The sequence below is a fragment of the Sorex araneus genome, chromosome 2 (genome assembly GCF_027595985.1).
Source record: "Sorex araneus isolate mSorAra2 chromosome 2, mSorAra2.pri, whole genome shotgun sequence".
Classification (NCBI taxonomy): Eukaryota; Metazoa; Chordata; class Mammalia; order Eulipotyphla; family Soricidae; genus Sorex; species Sorex araneus.
In genome coordinates, this window is record NC_073303.1 from 146,256,776 (window position 1) to 146,273,607 (window position 16,832).

At 41.8% G+C, this 16,832-nt stretch overlaps 1 protein-coding gene across 1 annotated transcript in view; it reads right to left on the reverse strand.

Moving 5' to 3' along the window:
- Positions 1 to 16,832, reverse strand: part of GRAMD1C (GRAM domain containing 1C) — a 110,060-nt gene that overhangs the window by 8,522 nt on the left and 84,706 nt on the right. The window contains exons 10-15 of the mRNA XM_055127449.1: positions 14,990 to 15,127; positions 11,987 to 12,105; positions 8,440 to 8,582; positions 5,738 to 5,841; positions 3,761 to 3,937; positions 1,860 to 1,917 (exon numbers count right to left, since the gene is read on the reverse strand). Coding sequence (XP_054983424.1) covers positions 1,860 to 1,917; positions 3,761 to 3,937; positions 5,738 to 5,841; positions 8,440 to 8,582; positions 11,987 to 12,105; positions 14,990 to 15,127 — 739 coding nt within the window. The remainder of the gene's footprint in view (positions 1 to 1,859; positions 1,918 to 3,760; positions 3,938 to 5,737; positions 5,842 to 8,439; positions 8,583 to 11,986; positions 12,106 to 14,989; positions 15,128 to 16,832) is intronic.

The following is a 16,832-nucleotide window of genomic DNA, read 5'->3' on the forward strand; positions in this document are numbered from 1 at the left end:
CTGGAAGGTAACTAGAGTAAAGTCAAGTGCTCAAGTTGAGCAGGATTGCATTGCCCCTAAAATCTCTCTCCTCTCGAGAAGAACAGTGCTTGCCATAGTGACAGGCAGTGGGACAGTGGGGCAGGGGGATAAGGGGTGCTGGAGGGAAACTGGAACCATTGGTGGTAAGAAAAGTACACTCGTGAACTCGTGAAGGGATGGGTGCCGGAACATTATATGACTGAAATCCAATCATGAACAACTTTGTAAATGTATCTATTGCTGTGAAAGAATAAAATAAAAATAAAAACCTTGGAAAAAAAATCTCTCTCCTCTCTATTAGGAATATCAGTCAGCACAGTTGATATGGGATCACCAGCATAGAAATCTACCGGGGAAGCTTTCATGGTCTATTTTTGGGTTCTTTGGGCTTAAGCAATTATACAGCCATAATACTCTACTTCAGAAAGGAAATGAAGATCAATAAAGACCTGATCTCAGGCTGATCATGATGTACCTCATATTCCCAGTAGGGGGGAAAAATGATTACTCAACAAAAATTTTTTGTTGCTCATTTTAGGCAAAGGAAGTATCAAATGCCAGGTACATATTAATGATTATCCTGAACAATGTTACAAGGTAAATTAACTTACTTTAGGTTTTGCTTGTTTGTTTTGTCTTAGGGTCACCTCTGGCTATGCTTAGGGCTGTTCCTGGCTCTGCAATCAGGGGTCACTCCTGGCAGTGCTTGGAGGACCATACGGAATGCCAGGAATTGAACGTGGGTTGGTCATGTGAAAGGCGAGTGCCTCCCCACTGTACTACTGCTCCAGCCCAAAATGAAACTACCATATTGGTTTTCACAACAACCTTTTTGGTGAATGTGTGTGAATATTTATACAAATATATGTATACATATTTTACTTATAATTATATAAGTGGAATATTTGCATATAATTTATGGATAATAATGCAGAAAGTCACTGATAATATTTACTAACCAAGACTGTTATTGCAAAGTGATTTGAACAGAGTTGAGAATATTTTAGAAAGCTCAAAAGCACATTTCCGGGCTGGAGCAATAGTACAGTAGGTAGGATGTTTGCCCTGCACAAGGCCGACCCGGGTTCAATTCCCAGCATCCCATATGGTCCCCTGAGCACTGCCAGGAGTAATTCCTAAGTGCAGAGCCAGGAATAACCCCTGTGCATTGCTGGGTGTGACCCAAAAAGAAAAACAAAAGCACATTTCCATATTCTCAAATTTACAATTAGAAAAAACAGATAAAATTCATTCATCCCCAAAAATGTTCACCCAGAGTATATCACCCAGTCAGAACGATTCAACTCAATCTCAAGAACTTCCTCAAGTTCCAAATAGAGCCAAAAAGAGAACACAAGCCTAACTATTCCTTGTTGAGTATTCTTATAGGACACTTTGAGATTCATACTGCCCCAATACTTAAATACATTAAGTAAGTATCTTAAAAATATTGGTTACCAATCCCTACTTAGGACATATGTGCTCAATCTCTGGAAATGAGGCTAAGAAATCTGCATTTTAACAACAGTAAAGAGTAAGAACCACTGGTCTAATCAAACCATAATTTTCACCAGTCTACATATATAAATAGTCCCTTTAAATGCATGGAACATTCCATAGAAACTTACAATGACAGGAATAAATCAGATTCATTTAATAATTATTCAGAAAATCATACACGAGGAATTATTATACTGAAACATGAAATTTTTGTTTTGGAGGGCAACATTGTCAACTTTTGGCAATATCTACGCAATACTACACAAAATGCATTTAGTCCATCTGTACATTGTTAAAAATGTGGGCACAATCGAAACAGCACTGGAATGAATACTTACAAAACACTCATCACCACGATCAGCGCCGTGCCATAGCTTCCCATTTCTGTTTTTGTGCCTGTAGACCACACACAATAAAGGCCATGTTAAAATCAACTTGTGATCATAACGGGTCAAATTTGAATTTCAGTGGAAAGAAACTAAAGAAGAATTTTTTAAATTTACTTGCAGTAACAAAATAACTTGAAGGCACTTTACTATGTGCTTTTTAAATGGTCCGATAACCCAAGTAGATTCATAGAAACAAATATTAAAAAGGAAAAAACTGTATCACTACTGAAAATTTGGCCTATAATGAACCCAATTTAAATTAAATAAACAATTCACCACATCATATAGTCTCTCTAATTAAAGTTCCAACCCTGTAAATCATATTTAAAATGAATTTGTGACATTGCTTCACTCCCTTAAATTTTTTCTTTGGGGCAAAAGAGATAGTACAGTGGGAAGGACATTTGCCTAGTACACAGCCAACCCAAAATCAATCCCCCAGCACCCCATATGGTCCCCTGAACCTGCCAGGAATGATCCCTGAGCGCAGAGCTAGGAGTAAGCACTCACTGCCAGATGTAGCCCCAAAACAAAAAACACCCAAAACTTAAAAAATCATCCTCACCTATTTTCTGCTATTCAAACTTTTACATTTTAAAATTAAAGAGCAACTAAATTTAGAGAGAGCTGCCAGCCCAGTTGACCCCCTTGAGTGCTGCTTGGGAGACCCCTCGAGCCCTCCCCTATCCCCCCATTAAAAAAAAAGAGTAGGTGGACATATTCACATTCCAAAATAAGGCTTGGGTCAGGGCACTTGCTTGCATGGCTCTGGGTTTGATTCTTAGCAACATTAAAAAAAAAAAAGATTTTTTTTATACTAAGTTAAAAATATGAGGCTGGAGAGATAGTACAAAGGTTAGGGTGCTTGCCTTGCAAGTAGCCAACTTCAGTTTCCCCCAAACACCACATGAAGTCCCCTGAGCACATATATAACCCTTGAGCTCCAGAGCATTGCCAGGTGTGGTCCAAATACCCCTCCCCATCCTCACCCCCACACACACAAAATTAGATAAAAGACTTAGAAGATGATATGATAATATATAGAATCATGAGAAGCTTGAAAAATTCAAGCGTCTGAGAAAAAGGGAATAATAGTAGAGGAAAGATGTCTTTAAAACGGAATGGGGACCAGTGAAAATCAAGTTCCATCTTTGCAATTTTGCTGGGCTTGTCCTGACGCTACATAAGGATGAAAAGCACAGCATCACTGGAGTATACCCTGGGGATAGATAAACGTCTCTAAATTCTGGGCAGGGACATCTCCAGAGCGGAGACTGGGGGTGAGTTGGTTTTGGCAACCTCAGTGCATACACCCAGTCTAATGGGGCAGCAATCACTAAAATCCACCTAAACTGTTGCTTGCTGGGAAGGAATTTGGATCGAGGGCTTTCAGACAAGCTTTCACATGAAAAAAATCCCATTTTTAAATGTACCACAGATATCCAATGCAGTATTTCTACTGATGATGGGCCTGCCATTTTTGCAACTGCCCTTTATACTTTTACACTGCTCATCTTTAAGGAACTAAGATTTTGATCAACATGAGAAAGGAAGGGGAGAAGAGGAGAGGGACCGCCTAAGAACTGACATGATCTATCAGTTAGAAATGTATTCTGAAGGTAAGGGAGATAGTGCAGCAGCCTGTCCAAGAGTTGACTCCAGTTCAGTCTCGGGAACCATCTATGGTCCCCTGAGCCCCATGAGGAGAGATTCCTGAGCACAAAGCCGGGAGTAAGCCCTGAGCACAGCTGGGTGTCACCTAACTCCCACCCCACACACACTCAAAGAACCAAAACTGGATTCTGCACCAACTAAAACTCTTCCATCTCTGTCTATCAGGGAACATATACCTGTAATATCCCCTTTATTATCTGGGCCTCCATCCCCAGAAGAATGCCGAGAAGAAAGTTTAGGAATTGTTTCCATTGTTCGGTTGCACGTTCGCCTTCTCCTTCGAAGGACAGGAAGTTTTCCGGGGTCTTCTATGGGCTGATTTAACATCGATTCTTCCATTAACAAATCTGATTCTAAGGAGGAAAAAGAATCTTTAGACGGCAGAGAAATTTGTCAACTGTAAGAGAAAAGGGGTTTGGTTGTTTTGTTTTCCATTTCTTTTTTAACCCTTGCTATAGCCCAGATTCAAACCTTATACTCTCAATGAAAAGTTTCAGAGAATACAGGGATCCCATAATGAGGTTTCAATATTCTAGGAAGAATGAACTGTATTAATAAATGATGGGATCGTCAGAGAAAATCTGCCATGTGCTACATTAAATATTAATGAAACGATTTCAGTTATGGAAACAACAGGAGCCTACTTATACTGAATCATTAGAAAGATTTCTATGATATATTATGGTACTTGGTTGTCATTCTATGAGGAAGGAGTTGCACGTAATAGTTTTAATTTATAGTGAAGGCTTACAAAAAAAGAAGCACTAATAAAATCTGCCAACAACCTAGAAACCTCATTTTGGTCATTTAATTTTCCCTTAACCAGATTTTTTTAATCAAAAGTTTATTATCTAGGGGCTGGAGTGATAGCACAGCAGTTAGGCCATTTGCCTTGCATGCGGCTGATCCACGTTCGATTCCCAGCATCCCATATGGTCCCTTGAGCACTGCCAGGAATGATTCCTGAGTGCAGAGTCAGGAGTAAACCCTGAGCATCGCAAAAAGAAAAAAAAAGTTTATTATCCAGTAAAAAACTGATTTTTTGAGTTTTATCTCTCTGCTCCTGATTAGAAATATCATAATAAAAACAACTAAAGGGAGAAGAAAAAGGGAAATAATGAACCATTACACAAAGCCTTATATTCCCCTGAGCTGACTGATATCCAGCTTTTCTTTAACTAGAACTAGCTATGCTCATGAATACTTTCCCTTCATATATATTTTAAGGGGTATCCAAACAGCACAACGATAGCACTTCCTCCAGTTTACTGCCCATCTCCTCCAAATCCATACATGAATGTGCTCCCATTGCTCAGTGGACCTGCAGAAACCCAGGAGGGCTGCCCTGGTTAGGAGGTGTGGACTCAAACACTCTCTAGGGCCTGGAGCACATTTATGAGCACATTCCTCGGCCCCTCTCCAGCCAGCATTGTCGGTTCCTTCCAGGGATTCTGACAGCTCTTCTGTGGCCTTAACAAGTTACTTCACCTCCCTGTGCGTATATTGCAACATTTCTTAGTAAATTAAAAAAAAAAAAAGAAACAGTATCTACCCCACAAAGTTGTAATAAACAGATAGGTAGCAAATACAGCACACACAACAGCATATAATAAGCTATTTATTATACAAGTATTTATTAGCCTGATAAAATTAAAAGCTTAAAATTCTTGAGGCCAAAAGATAGTACATAGGTTAGGGCATGTACATGCCTTGCATGGGGCAACATGGTTCAATCCCAGTCCCACCTGACCCTATCTGTACCCCAGCCCACCCCTTCGCGGCCCCCCCCCCCCCCCGCCTCTGCCTCCCACAGTTTTGCAGGCACAGCCCTGAAAGGATCTGGAATATGCCAGGGTGGCCCTGGTACTCGCTAGCATGTAGGATGCAAGCACATATCTTGGTTGCCTAGCAATGGACCATGAGCTGCAGACAGTTCGCTGAGAATGACCAGGAGGGCGTCAGGCCCCAATCCCCTGTGGAAAAAAAGTTTTAAAATCTCAAGTGTAGTGGCTGGAATCATCCCAGTAAGTCACTCTAATATCATCTGAGTCCTATTAGTCACTCCCCCTATTAGTCACATGAAGAATCAATCCAGTTTGTAATAGATATTCTCTTTAAAAAAAAAAAACAGATCAAACGATATATTTACAAACCAAGCTTTTTGAAATAGTCCTCCAATGAACTCCAAGAATTCTTCTCAATTAAAGATTTGACAAGGGCCCACGGCTGTTTTCTGTATTTCAAATCTGTGGAAACTCTAATCAGATAAAGAGGAAAGAAGAATATTTCTTTAAAGGACATAATTTACTGATGTTAACATTGAAATTCAATGTAAGATTGCATTTAGCCTTAAGGATTCAAAGCGTTTAAGATTGTATCAGAAAAACTTTTCTAAAAATAAATAATTATCCTGACTGGAACAACAGTACGACAGGCAGGGCATGTGCCTTATACCCAGAGAGCCAGGTTTGATCTCCAGCACCCCATATGATTGCCTGTGCTTACCAGAAGTGATCCCTGAGCACTGAGCCAGGAGTAATCCCTGAACACTTGCAGGGTGTGACCCAAAAACTGAGGAATAGGGGCCCGGGGGGACAGTACAGCAGGTAAGACATGTGGCTGACCAGAGTTCAATCCCTGGCATCGCATATGGTCTCCCAAGCCTGCCAGTTGTGACCCAAAGATGGAGAGAGAGAGAGAATGTGTGTGTGTGTGTGTGTGTGTGTGTGTGTGAGAGAGAGAGAGAGAGAGAGAGAGAGAGAGAGGGAGAATAAATAAAATAATGATCTAAATTTTTTTCTCTGACAACACTTCCTTTAAAATTACTGTGCATTGATTGGGGTTGGAGCGATAGCACAGCGGGTAGGGCGTTTGTCTTGCACGCGGCCAACCCGGGTTGATTCCCAGCATCCCATATGGTCCCCTGAGCACCACCAGGGGTAATTCCTGAGTGCAGAGCCAGGAGTGACCCCTGTGCATTGCCGGCTGTGACCCAAAAAGCAAAAAAATAAAATAAAATTACTGTGCATCTTAGTCATCTCATATATGGACTTAATGGCTTCAAGGTGAGATACAAAATCTTCACTTTCTTCTTTTTAAAAAAAATTTTTATTAGTGAATTACTGAGGGGTACAGTTTCAGATTTACAAACTTTTGTGCTTGCGTTTCAGTCATATAATGATCAAGTACCCATCCCTCCACCAGTGCCCATTCTCCACCACCAATGATACCAGCATCCCTTCCAGCACCCCCACCTTCTCCCCCCCACCCCGAGTCTGTGGCAGGCCATTCCCTTTTGTTCTCTCTTTCCTTTTGGGTGTTGTAGTTTGCACTAGAGGCATTTAGTGGCTATTGTGTTCGGTCTATAGTCTACATTCGGTTCGCATCTCCCAACCCGAGCTGGTCCTCCAAATACCCTTTACTTGGTGTTCCCTTCTCTATCTGAGCTGCCTTTCCCCCCAGCATGTGAGGCTGGCTACCAAGCAATGGACCTCCTGGTCCTTATCTCTACTATTCTTGGGTGTCAGTCTCCCATTCTGTTACTTTATATTCCACAGGTGAGTGCAATCTTTCTATGTCTCTCCCTCTCTTTTATTAATTTTTTGCTTTTTGGGTCACACCCAGCAATGCACAGAGGTCACTCCTGGCTCATGCACTCAGGAATTACCCCTGGCGGTGCTCAGGAGACCATATGAGATGCTGGGATTCGAACCCAGGTCGGCCATGTGGAAGGCAAACGCCCTATTCTCTGTGCTACACTCTAGCCTCTCTCCCTCTCTTTCTGACTCATTTCACTTAACATGATACTTTCCATGTGGATCCATTTATATGCAAATTTCATGACTTCATCTTTTCTAACAGCAGCATAGTATTCCATTGTGTAGATGCACCAAAGTTTCTTTAACCAGTCATCTGTTCTTGGGCACTTGGTTTTTTTCCCAGATTTTGGCTATTGTAAAAAGTGCCACGGTGCAGCCCCTAGATCTTAACTTTTTTTTTTTTTGCTTTTTGGGTCACGCCTGGTGATGCAAAGGTTCTACTCCTGGCTTTGCACTCAGGAATTACCCCTGGCAGTGCTCAGGGGACCATATGAGATGCTGGGAGTCCAACATGGATCAGCAGCGTGCAAGGCAAATGCCCTACCCACTGTGCTATTGCTTCAGCCCCCAGATCTGAACTTTCTTTACTTAAACATCAGTATTCAAAATAAAGAGAGCTTTCTTGGCTCAATTAAAATGATTTTGAAATAAACAATAAATTTTTAATTGTAATATATGAAAAATATCTAGTGTCATAAATGAGTTGAAAGTAATCACATCAGACGAGGCTAAGCTTGGTGTCCAAGGGCCCATGACCATCTTTTTTTTCTTTGTTTGTTTTGGGGTCACACCTGGCAGTGCTCAGGGCTTACTCCTGGCTCTGTACTCAGCAATCGTTCCTGGTAATACTTGGGGGACCATATTGGGTGCCGGGATCAAACCCAGGTCAGGCATATGCAAGGCAAACCCCCTATGTGCCTACCAACTAGTTTTGTTTGCACTGCAACAAAGTAATTTACAAGACAACATGCATGTGCTCCCCGAGAACTCCCAGCCGTTCAACTCACCCTAAGACTTGGCTCTGCCCCTGGACCCAAAGCACAGTTTTCCCACCCATCCCCCACAGCCCCCCACAGCCACAACTGAAACAACCCCATTCTGGATGGTGCCGCTCCAGGACCCAAAGCCACCATCCCACGTGGGATTGTGAGTGAGGAGCACCATCATGTCATTGGAGCCAGATAGAAAGTTGGGGTTTCTGAATGGCTGTGCGCCAGAGCCGCTCCCAACTAAAACACTCATGTGCGAGAGCTCACCGTAGCCGGCATTTCTGCTTGGAAGAGCGGACGATATAGTATCTGTTCAGGGTGTAGAAGTAGTCGTGGTAGGGGACATCATGAGTCAGCACTTCTGAATCTATCAAATAGAACTGTGATTCCCGGCTCTTTTTATACAGTGTCTGCCAAAATAAGAGTTTTGCATGCGTACATTTAATATACCAACTTTCTTGCCAATTTAGAACCACTAATAAATAAGCATACATACATACATGCCAGTTTAATGTATATTTATGTACAATTCTAGGTATACTAGATTTGTTTGTCACAAATTACAAGACTTGGGAAGTCTACATGCAAAGCCAACAGACTTTGCACGCTGGCCCGGCTATCTAAGCTTGACAAGGCATCTATAGAAATACTGCCACCTCTCTCAAATTGTAGAATATTTTCTGTATTTTTTTAGGTATGAGGAAAAGAAAGGATCCACATACTCTTAAGCATGCATTATTAATTTATAAAGAGTGTGGGGGCCAGAGAGATAGTACAGCCAGTAGGGCATTTGCATTCAATCTCCGGCATCCCATACTGCTCCCTGTGCCTGATAAGAGCAATCCTTGAACTCAGAGCCCAAGATATTAGCCTGAGCACCACCAGGTGTGGCCCCCTCCCCCCCAAAAAAAGAATTTTGATGCTCCTTTAGGGGGGGGACAATTTAAATTCAAGTGAACAAAGCAAGGACCCATCCAAAATTAATTCAAGTTTTACAAAATCACCTTGTATCCACTCCCCACCCCCCACCCCCACCTAAAAAGCGTGTGTGCGAGAGACAACTAGACAAAGCACTGCTTCCCCTAAGCAGTAACAGGGCTGAAGCAGCATGAGTCTGTCCTCTCTCCTCTTTACCCACGCCAGCTCTGCCTCTCCTCTAAGGGTTTTCAAGAGTGGCCACACCCGGCAGTGTTCAGGGACCAGGAGCCACTCAGAGTACAGCTCAGCCCAATCTGCATAGTTGAATGATGGTGAAGAAGAAGGGACTCAAGCCTGAGCATCAGTACAGGGGGAGGGGCACTTGCCTTACATGCAGTTCTATCCCCGGCACCACCAATAGTCCCCAGGACCCCACCAGGAGTGACTCCTGAGCACAGAACCAATAGTAAACCCTGAGTACTGTTGGGTGTGCCCCTGTCACCCCCCCAAAAAAATACCCCAAGTATGGGGGACTCCATCTGGTCATGCTCAGGGTCACAGGGACTACAGCTGGTGATGCTGGGGGTCAGGCAGTGCCCCAGGATCAAATTTGAGGCCTTGCAACACGAACTTGTACTCTACTACTGAGCTACCTCCCTTCTGGTCCCCATCCTCCAAGGTCAAAGATTCTCCGAAGTTAGAACATAAACTTCTCTAAAATATCTGAAAATATTGGGGGCGGGTAAATTAAATCCTTTTTGACGCTAATGGACAAAAGCTACAATAGTAAAACTAGTTCATACGTAAATAGGTTATTTTCCAACTACTTGCACAATCAAATACGCTTCAAAACAAACCGGGCAAATACCAACTCCATGGTAAGTTGGGGCCAGCCTGGCAGAGTGGGGCATAAACTATCTTACCAGCTCTTCTCCACATGCCACAGCAGCCGTCTAGCTACTTGACTTTGATGTGACCCAGAAAATCAGGTTCAAGAGTGTTCTTTCTTCAAATCATTTATTATTAAAAGTTCAAACAAATGCAAAAGTAGAACTGAATTATAGTGAACCTTCATAAACTCATCCACCAGCCAACAACACACACATTTGTTAGTCCTATTTCCCTATGCCCCATCCTTGTATTCCCTCTCTCCCACCCTATCCTCTGCTTGACCTTTAAAGGAAACCCCAGACATCAATACAATTTTACCCTTAAGTACATCACTATATCTTATCATAAACTCTTTAGTGTATCTCTTTGGAAGATACTTTTCTTTAAAACATAGCGATAGCACCATTATTATACACACTATATCAAAAATTCCTTACATTTCATCAAATACAATTTAAAGTTGGTATGTCTGAATTTCATCCTCACACATGAAGGAACCAGCAGAGGACCCCAGGTGTGCAGGACCCAGGGCCGAGATCTCAAGGCTGCTTGGATCGAAACTGGGCCTCTTCCACCCAGATCCCCCATTTTCCAGTAGCTAGACAGTCACACCCACAAACTGCCCCCAGCGCCCTATAATCCCATCAAGGGCCAACATCCAGACTATAAAACCAAGCTCCCAGAAGTGTGCGGCCACAATGCAGCTGCACAACATCTGATAATATAGTTCTCCCTCTTGGAAAACCTGGCAAGCCACCGATAGTTTACTGCCCGCACCAAAGAGCCTGGCAAGCTCTCCGTGGCATATTCATATGCCAAATACAGTAACAGTGATGGATCTCAATCCCCTGACCCTGAAGAGCCTCTAATGTGGCACCATTGGAAGGACGGGTAAAGAGAGGCTGCTAAAATCTCAGGGCTAGGATGAATGGAGACTTTACTGGGCCCGCTCAAGCAAATCGTTGATCAATGGGATGACAGTATATACATACTTCTCGGAGAGCCCAGCAAGCTACCGAAAGTATCCCGCCCGCACGAGCAGAGCCTGGCAAGCCACCCATGGCATATTCATATGCCAAAAACAGTAACAATAGGTCTCATTCCCCTGACCCTGAAAGAACTTCCAATCGTTGGGGAAGACAAGTAAGGGGAGGCTGCTAAAATCTCAGGGCTGAGGGGCTGGAGTGATAGCACAGTGGATAGGGCGTTTGCCTTGCATGCAGCCGACCCGGCGACCCGGGTTTGATTCCCAGCATCCCATATGGTCCCTTGAGCACTGCCAGAAATAATCCCTGAGTGCAGAGCCAGGAATAGCCCCTATTCATCACCAGGTGTGACACAAAAAGAAAAAAAAAATCTCAGGGCTGAGTGTAATAGAGACCTTACTGGTGCCCATTCAAGCAAATCAACGAACAACAGGATGACAGTGATACAGTGATGTTTGAATTAAGATGGTGTTTATTTAGTTAAAAGCCTCTTGAAACTACAGCAAGTACAAGATACTACAGCAGGTCAAGCACCTGCCAAGCCAGGTTTGATCCCCAGCATCACACATGGCCCCAAACACTGAGTCTTGAGCACACTCAGTTGTGAACCAAACCATCCCTCAGCCCTGCAGAGGGGGTAAGGTGCTTTCCCTGCACACTGCTAAGCCTGTGTTGACCCCCATCACCTCATTACCATCACCTAGTCATGGTCCCGGAGCATTTCCAGAGTGTCCCTAAGCCCAAACCCAGAAATGCACCCCCCCAAAACCATCCAAAGCCCCAAAACCACAAAACCCTCTTAGGTTTATCTTATTATTTTGTGTGTGATTGAGCCCGAGGTTTCATCATGCGAAGTTTGTGCTCTACCACTGAGCTACATCTCCAGTCCTCTTCTGGCTCTTTTAATCTTAACCATTTTTACATTTTTTTCTTCCTTGACATTTACTTATGACATTCATGACAAAAATACTTCAAGCTTGGTGAAAACTCGTTGCAGTGCTGACCTCTCAATGGCATACCTGCTTCTCAGTGGCAGTGGTGCACTTTCCAGTGATGGGATTGTTAAGGACTATCGTGTAGGTCATGGTTCTCAGCTGATCACCTCCTGGCTCGACATTCCATGGAGTAGATACTACATCTAATTACAGCAGACAGAAAACAAATTAGTCCTAAAAATGTGAAATATATGGCTTAAAATGGAACAACAGATATTTTTAGAATTATTTACATTTTCATATTTGATCAGTCCTCACCTCCTTAGACTGAAAGCAGTGAGTTAACATAAAAGTAAAATAAAATGGCCACGTAATACCTCTACTGCAAACCACAACCCCCAAAAGGAGAGAGAGAGCAAAAGGGAATGCCCTGCCACAGAGGCAGGGTGGGGGTGGTGGGAGGGATGCTGGGACCATTGGTGGTGGAAAATGGGCACTGGTGGAGGGATGGGCACTCGACCATAGTATGACTGAAACGTAAGCACGAAAGTTTGTAAGTCTGTAACTGTGTCTCATGGTGATTCACTAATAAAATTTTTTTTAAAGTAAAATAAAGCATTTAGCATCATCTTCTATGACTGCAATTAATTCACTTCTAAACTGTTTTCTATTAATGCTGTCTTTTCTTAAGACAGTAAGAGTTGATTTATATGGAGACATCTTTCTTAAAGTCTCTACTTATTTCCAAGAGAAGTAATGGTGCCAGTTTATCAAACAGAGATAGATGAACACCTCCACATTCCCATCATGGTGAACAAAACCTTAAAAGACATTATCATTATGCTACCATATGACTTTGATGGCAACTTGTGAAGAAATTGTGCTAATGAGAAACCATGTACCGAATATAATTAAATTCACAGAAACAGGAAGTGGAAGGGTGTCCCCCCAGGAGTTAGGGGGAGAGGAAAGGGCGAGTTATTGTCTAATTGGTTCAGAGTTTCAGTTGGGGGAGGGATGATACAGTTCTGAAGACAGAAGGTGGTGATGGCTTCTCAGTACTGTACATGTACTTAGAAATGGTTGAAACCATAAATTTTATGTTATAGACATTTTACCACAAAAGAGAATGACAAAAAGAATGACAAATCTAAGTGTTGTATATATGGGTTCTATATTACTATTCACAGTTTTTCTGAAGATTCACATTTTTTTAGAGTGAAAAAAATTAGATACAGTTAAAACTCAGATTCAAAGTATTGTTGCACAACTGTAGGCATCGATTTTTTAAAAAACTTCTTTCTAAGCTACCACATTTTTATTTATTTAATTTTTTTTTTCTTTATGGTCACACCCAGCAATCTCAGGGGTTATTCCTGACTCTGCATTCAGGAATTACTCCTTGCGGTGCTCTACTACCAATTTTTTTGGTAGTAGATTTGCGGTCCTCTACTATCAATTTTTTGATCAATTAGTAGCCATCTCTGTGCTGAAATGGATCAAATCCATAAATAATTTACAATATACATTTTTTTCATTAAATTCTTAAAATTTTTTAAAAGACGTCTTGACCATGGCAACTGAAATAGGCTGGAGGGAGAAAGATGATCTCAGCCAAATGTGGTCTAGAAGGAAAGAAAAAACGTCTAAAGTGGACCAACCCAGGGTACTACAAGCAGGTCCAGCGATAATATAGCAGGTAGGGTGTTTGCCTTGTACATAGTGGACCCAGGTTCATGCTCGGGCACCCCAATAATCACCCAAGCCCACTAGGATTGATGGCTGAGCGCAGAGCCAGAAGTAAGTCCTGAGCACCAACAGGTGTGGCCCAAAATGGAAAAAAAAAAAAGCAGCCAAACCCTTAAGCCCTAACAGCATTGAGGTGATCAAAAAGTGGGTGTGAGTGGGCAGTGGGAGAGAGAGATTGGCACATAGGTGGTGGGTGTGAGTGTGGGAACACTGTACCCCCAAAACATATACACATTTACACTCTTGTAAGCCAAATTCATTTTTTAATTGTTAAGAAAATTTCTCAAAATGAAAGAAGATTTTGAAACCAAACTCAAGAAATGCATTACCAAGGAAGAAATTCAGACGATAGCAAAATGATATGCCCGTCACAGCCACTGTGAGCAGACGCCCTTGCTGAGGGCTAGCTTCCTGACTGACTCTAAGTCTAAACGGCACCATGCCGTAACAGTTTAGATTTGGAATTAGCCGGGGTTTTTCTTGATACTGGAATTCATATTGATAATAAGGCCTATGCATGTTATGTTTACATACAAGTTGCGAATAATAGGCATCTAATGATTGATAAAATATTTTGTTATGAAATATATTATTATTGTAATTTTTATTATTGCTGTAGTTAAACATGTAGTTGAACATGTTTAAAAGTTTTAATGCTTATGGTTTTGATGTACGGTCACGGCACCTCACCACCACCAAACTGACAAAACCCTTCAGCAAGAGCCTTGTGTCCGTCCACTCCTGCGTATCTCCCACCCACTGCCACCCCACAACGTGGGCATTTCAGTTTTGTGATCAAGGCCGAGGATTTATCATCATTCCAGACTGTCTATTCCCTTACTTTGTTTCTCTATATAACATAGATGAGTGTTATTATCTGGTATTTGTTCTTCTCTCTCTGACTTACTTCATTACACTTCCACCCAAGTTGCAGCAAGATACAAGATTCCATCTTTTCTTATAGCTACACAGTATTCCACTGTGTTTATAGCCATGGTTATTGGACATTTGGGTTGTTTCTATTGCCTGCCCACTGAATAAGTACTGCAATGGACACAGGTATGGGTATATCTTTGTGAATTCATGTTTTTGTGTATAAACCATATTTAATTTGACCAAAGAACAGATTTCTCTTTGCCCGTGTCAATGACTCAGTTTGTAAATCTCTGCTTACATTGTAATATTATACAGTAAGCAAAATCACATACTCCCAAATGTTCATACTTCAAATATTTATTATTTTCACTTTGAAAACATAAATCAAGTAATATAGAGTCAATCTACTAAGGATAATAAAATTCTCCCAAATTAACTTTTTCATGAGAACACAGGACTGACCTATAATATTTCTAGAATTGGCAAACCTCTGCATAAAGTCTGAACTGGTGAAGAGTAATTCAAACATTCTCTCAGCACTGATATGAAAAACACGATTGATATAAAGTCTTCCATGAAGATCTTTCTCAGGAATATTTTCTGTGGAACAAAAACACACACAAAGAGAAGAAATCACAGAAAGGTAAATTTAAAGTTTTTATTTTGTTTGTTTTTTGGAACAAAATGGTTTTAAAATGTGATTAAAGTGACCAGCACATTTCGAGACATTATTAAAACCCAAATAGATATTATATACATATGTGCTAAATAAAACTATAAATAACAATACATAGTTAAGCTATATATCATCAATTTTTCAATTATCAAAGCCTGAAAAGTAATGAAATATTCTTTGAATGACATAGAGCTCCCAAAATATCTCACGCAGAAAAATATACTTCAATAGTGATCAGGGAAATGCAAAGAGACACCTGGGGTGGCACCTACCCTAGCAATTAGCAGGTTTCATTTCTGAAATGCCTATGTGTGGAAAATATCAACTGTCACTCACCCTCACTGGCTCGCCTGAATTGCGTCTAACTTGATATCAAGCAGTCTCCCTCACGCAGCTATCACCGTACCCACAACCAAGTCACAAAGAACTCATACTGAAAAGAAAAATTCTTTAGAACTCAATCATGTCCAATGGAATATTTCAATTTTTCAGGAATAGGATCACAGTGCTGTTGAAAACTATGCATAAGGAATGCAGGAGCAGTATGTGCTCAGCTCACTTCATCTTCCCTAGAAATACAATGTAGAAAGAGTAGCCCACGGCCTGGGGGCTTGCTATATGTTAGGCATGTGATAAGCATCCAACAAGCACCCAACAAGTATTCACTCATCTCTTCCTCACAGCAAGCCTGTAAAGTAAGTGCTATTGTCAATAGCTCCATTGTACAGAGGCGCAAACTGAGGCACAGAGAGACCATCAAAGCTCCACGGCTAGTGAGTGACAGGATTGTGTTTGAATTTACCTACCCCAACTCCAGAACACATTGACATCAGGAGGAATGTTGACAAGAATTTAGCTTAGATGAATAAAGGGCGCAGCGGGGCGGGGAGCTAGAAATTGGAGCCTGGATATAGGGTAAAGCAATTCGAGGCCTTGATGATTTCAGGACTGGGATTACCTATCACTTACTTCTTCTTTCAACCCCTATTGATAGAGAATGAGAACTGTGACAAAAGCTCCCCGTGTTTCATAAATCAAGCACTGAGAGTTATCTGCAGGCAGCACCTGTCGATATTAATCCAGGCAGAGCGGTCTTGTAAACTAAAAAGCTGTGATCGAAGCAATTCGAGCTCTGCCTTGGCCTCCTACCGTTGCTTTTTCTCCCTCATTAGATGCTTTGTGTCTCTTTATTTTGCCACAGGTAGGGACATCCAGTCCCCCTCTCCCGGCACTCAAGGCTCTATGCAGACAAAAGCTATTTACTGCTGCTTCAATAATGACTCCTGGATAGAAATAAATCACTAAAACAAGGCAAACGGTGAAGGTTCTGTGTGGTAACATCTCCATCAGGGCTGAAAAATTGCTTTTTCTGACTTAGAAGTAATAGTCGCTCATTGCAAAAGGAATTCTGATCATCAGAAAGAGACCAAACAAACGTAGGAGAAATGTCTCTGTCAGAGGGGTGCAGGGTATCGACTGCTTTCTAAGCTGCTCAGAACCTGATCACTGGGGTATCGGCTGTCTAGCAGCCTTCCCCACTGCAGTTACTATTTCCTCCTTGCCAGATTCCGTTCGTCAGAAATGACTCAGTAAATTCAGCCCATAGTCAAGTGGAGGAGGATTAAGTTC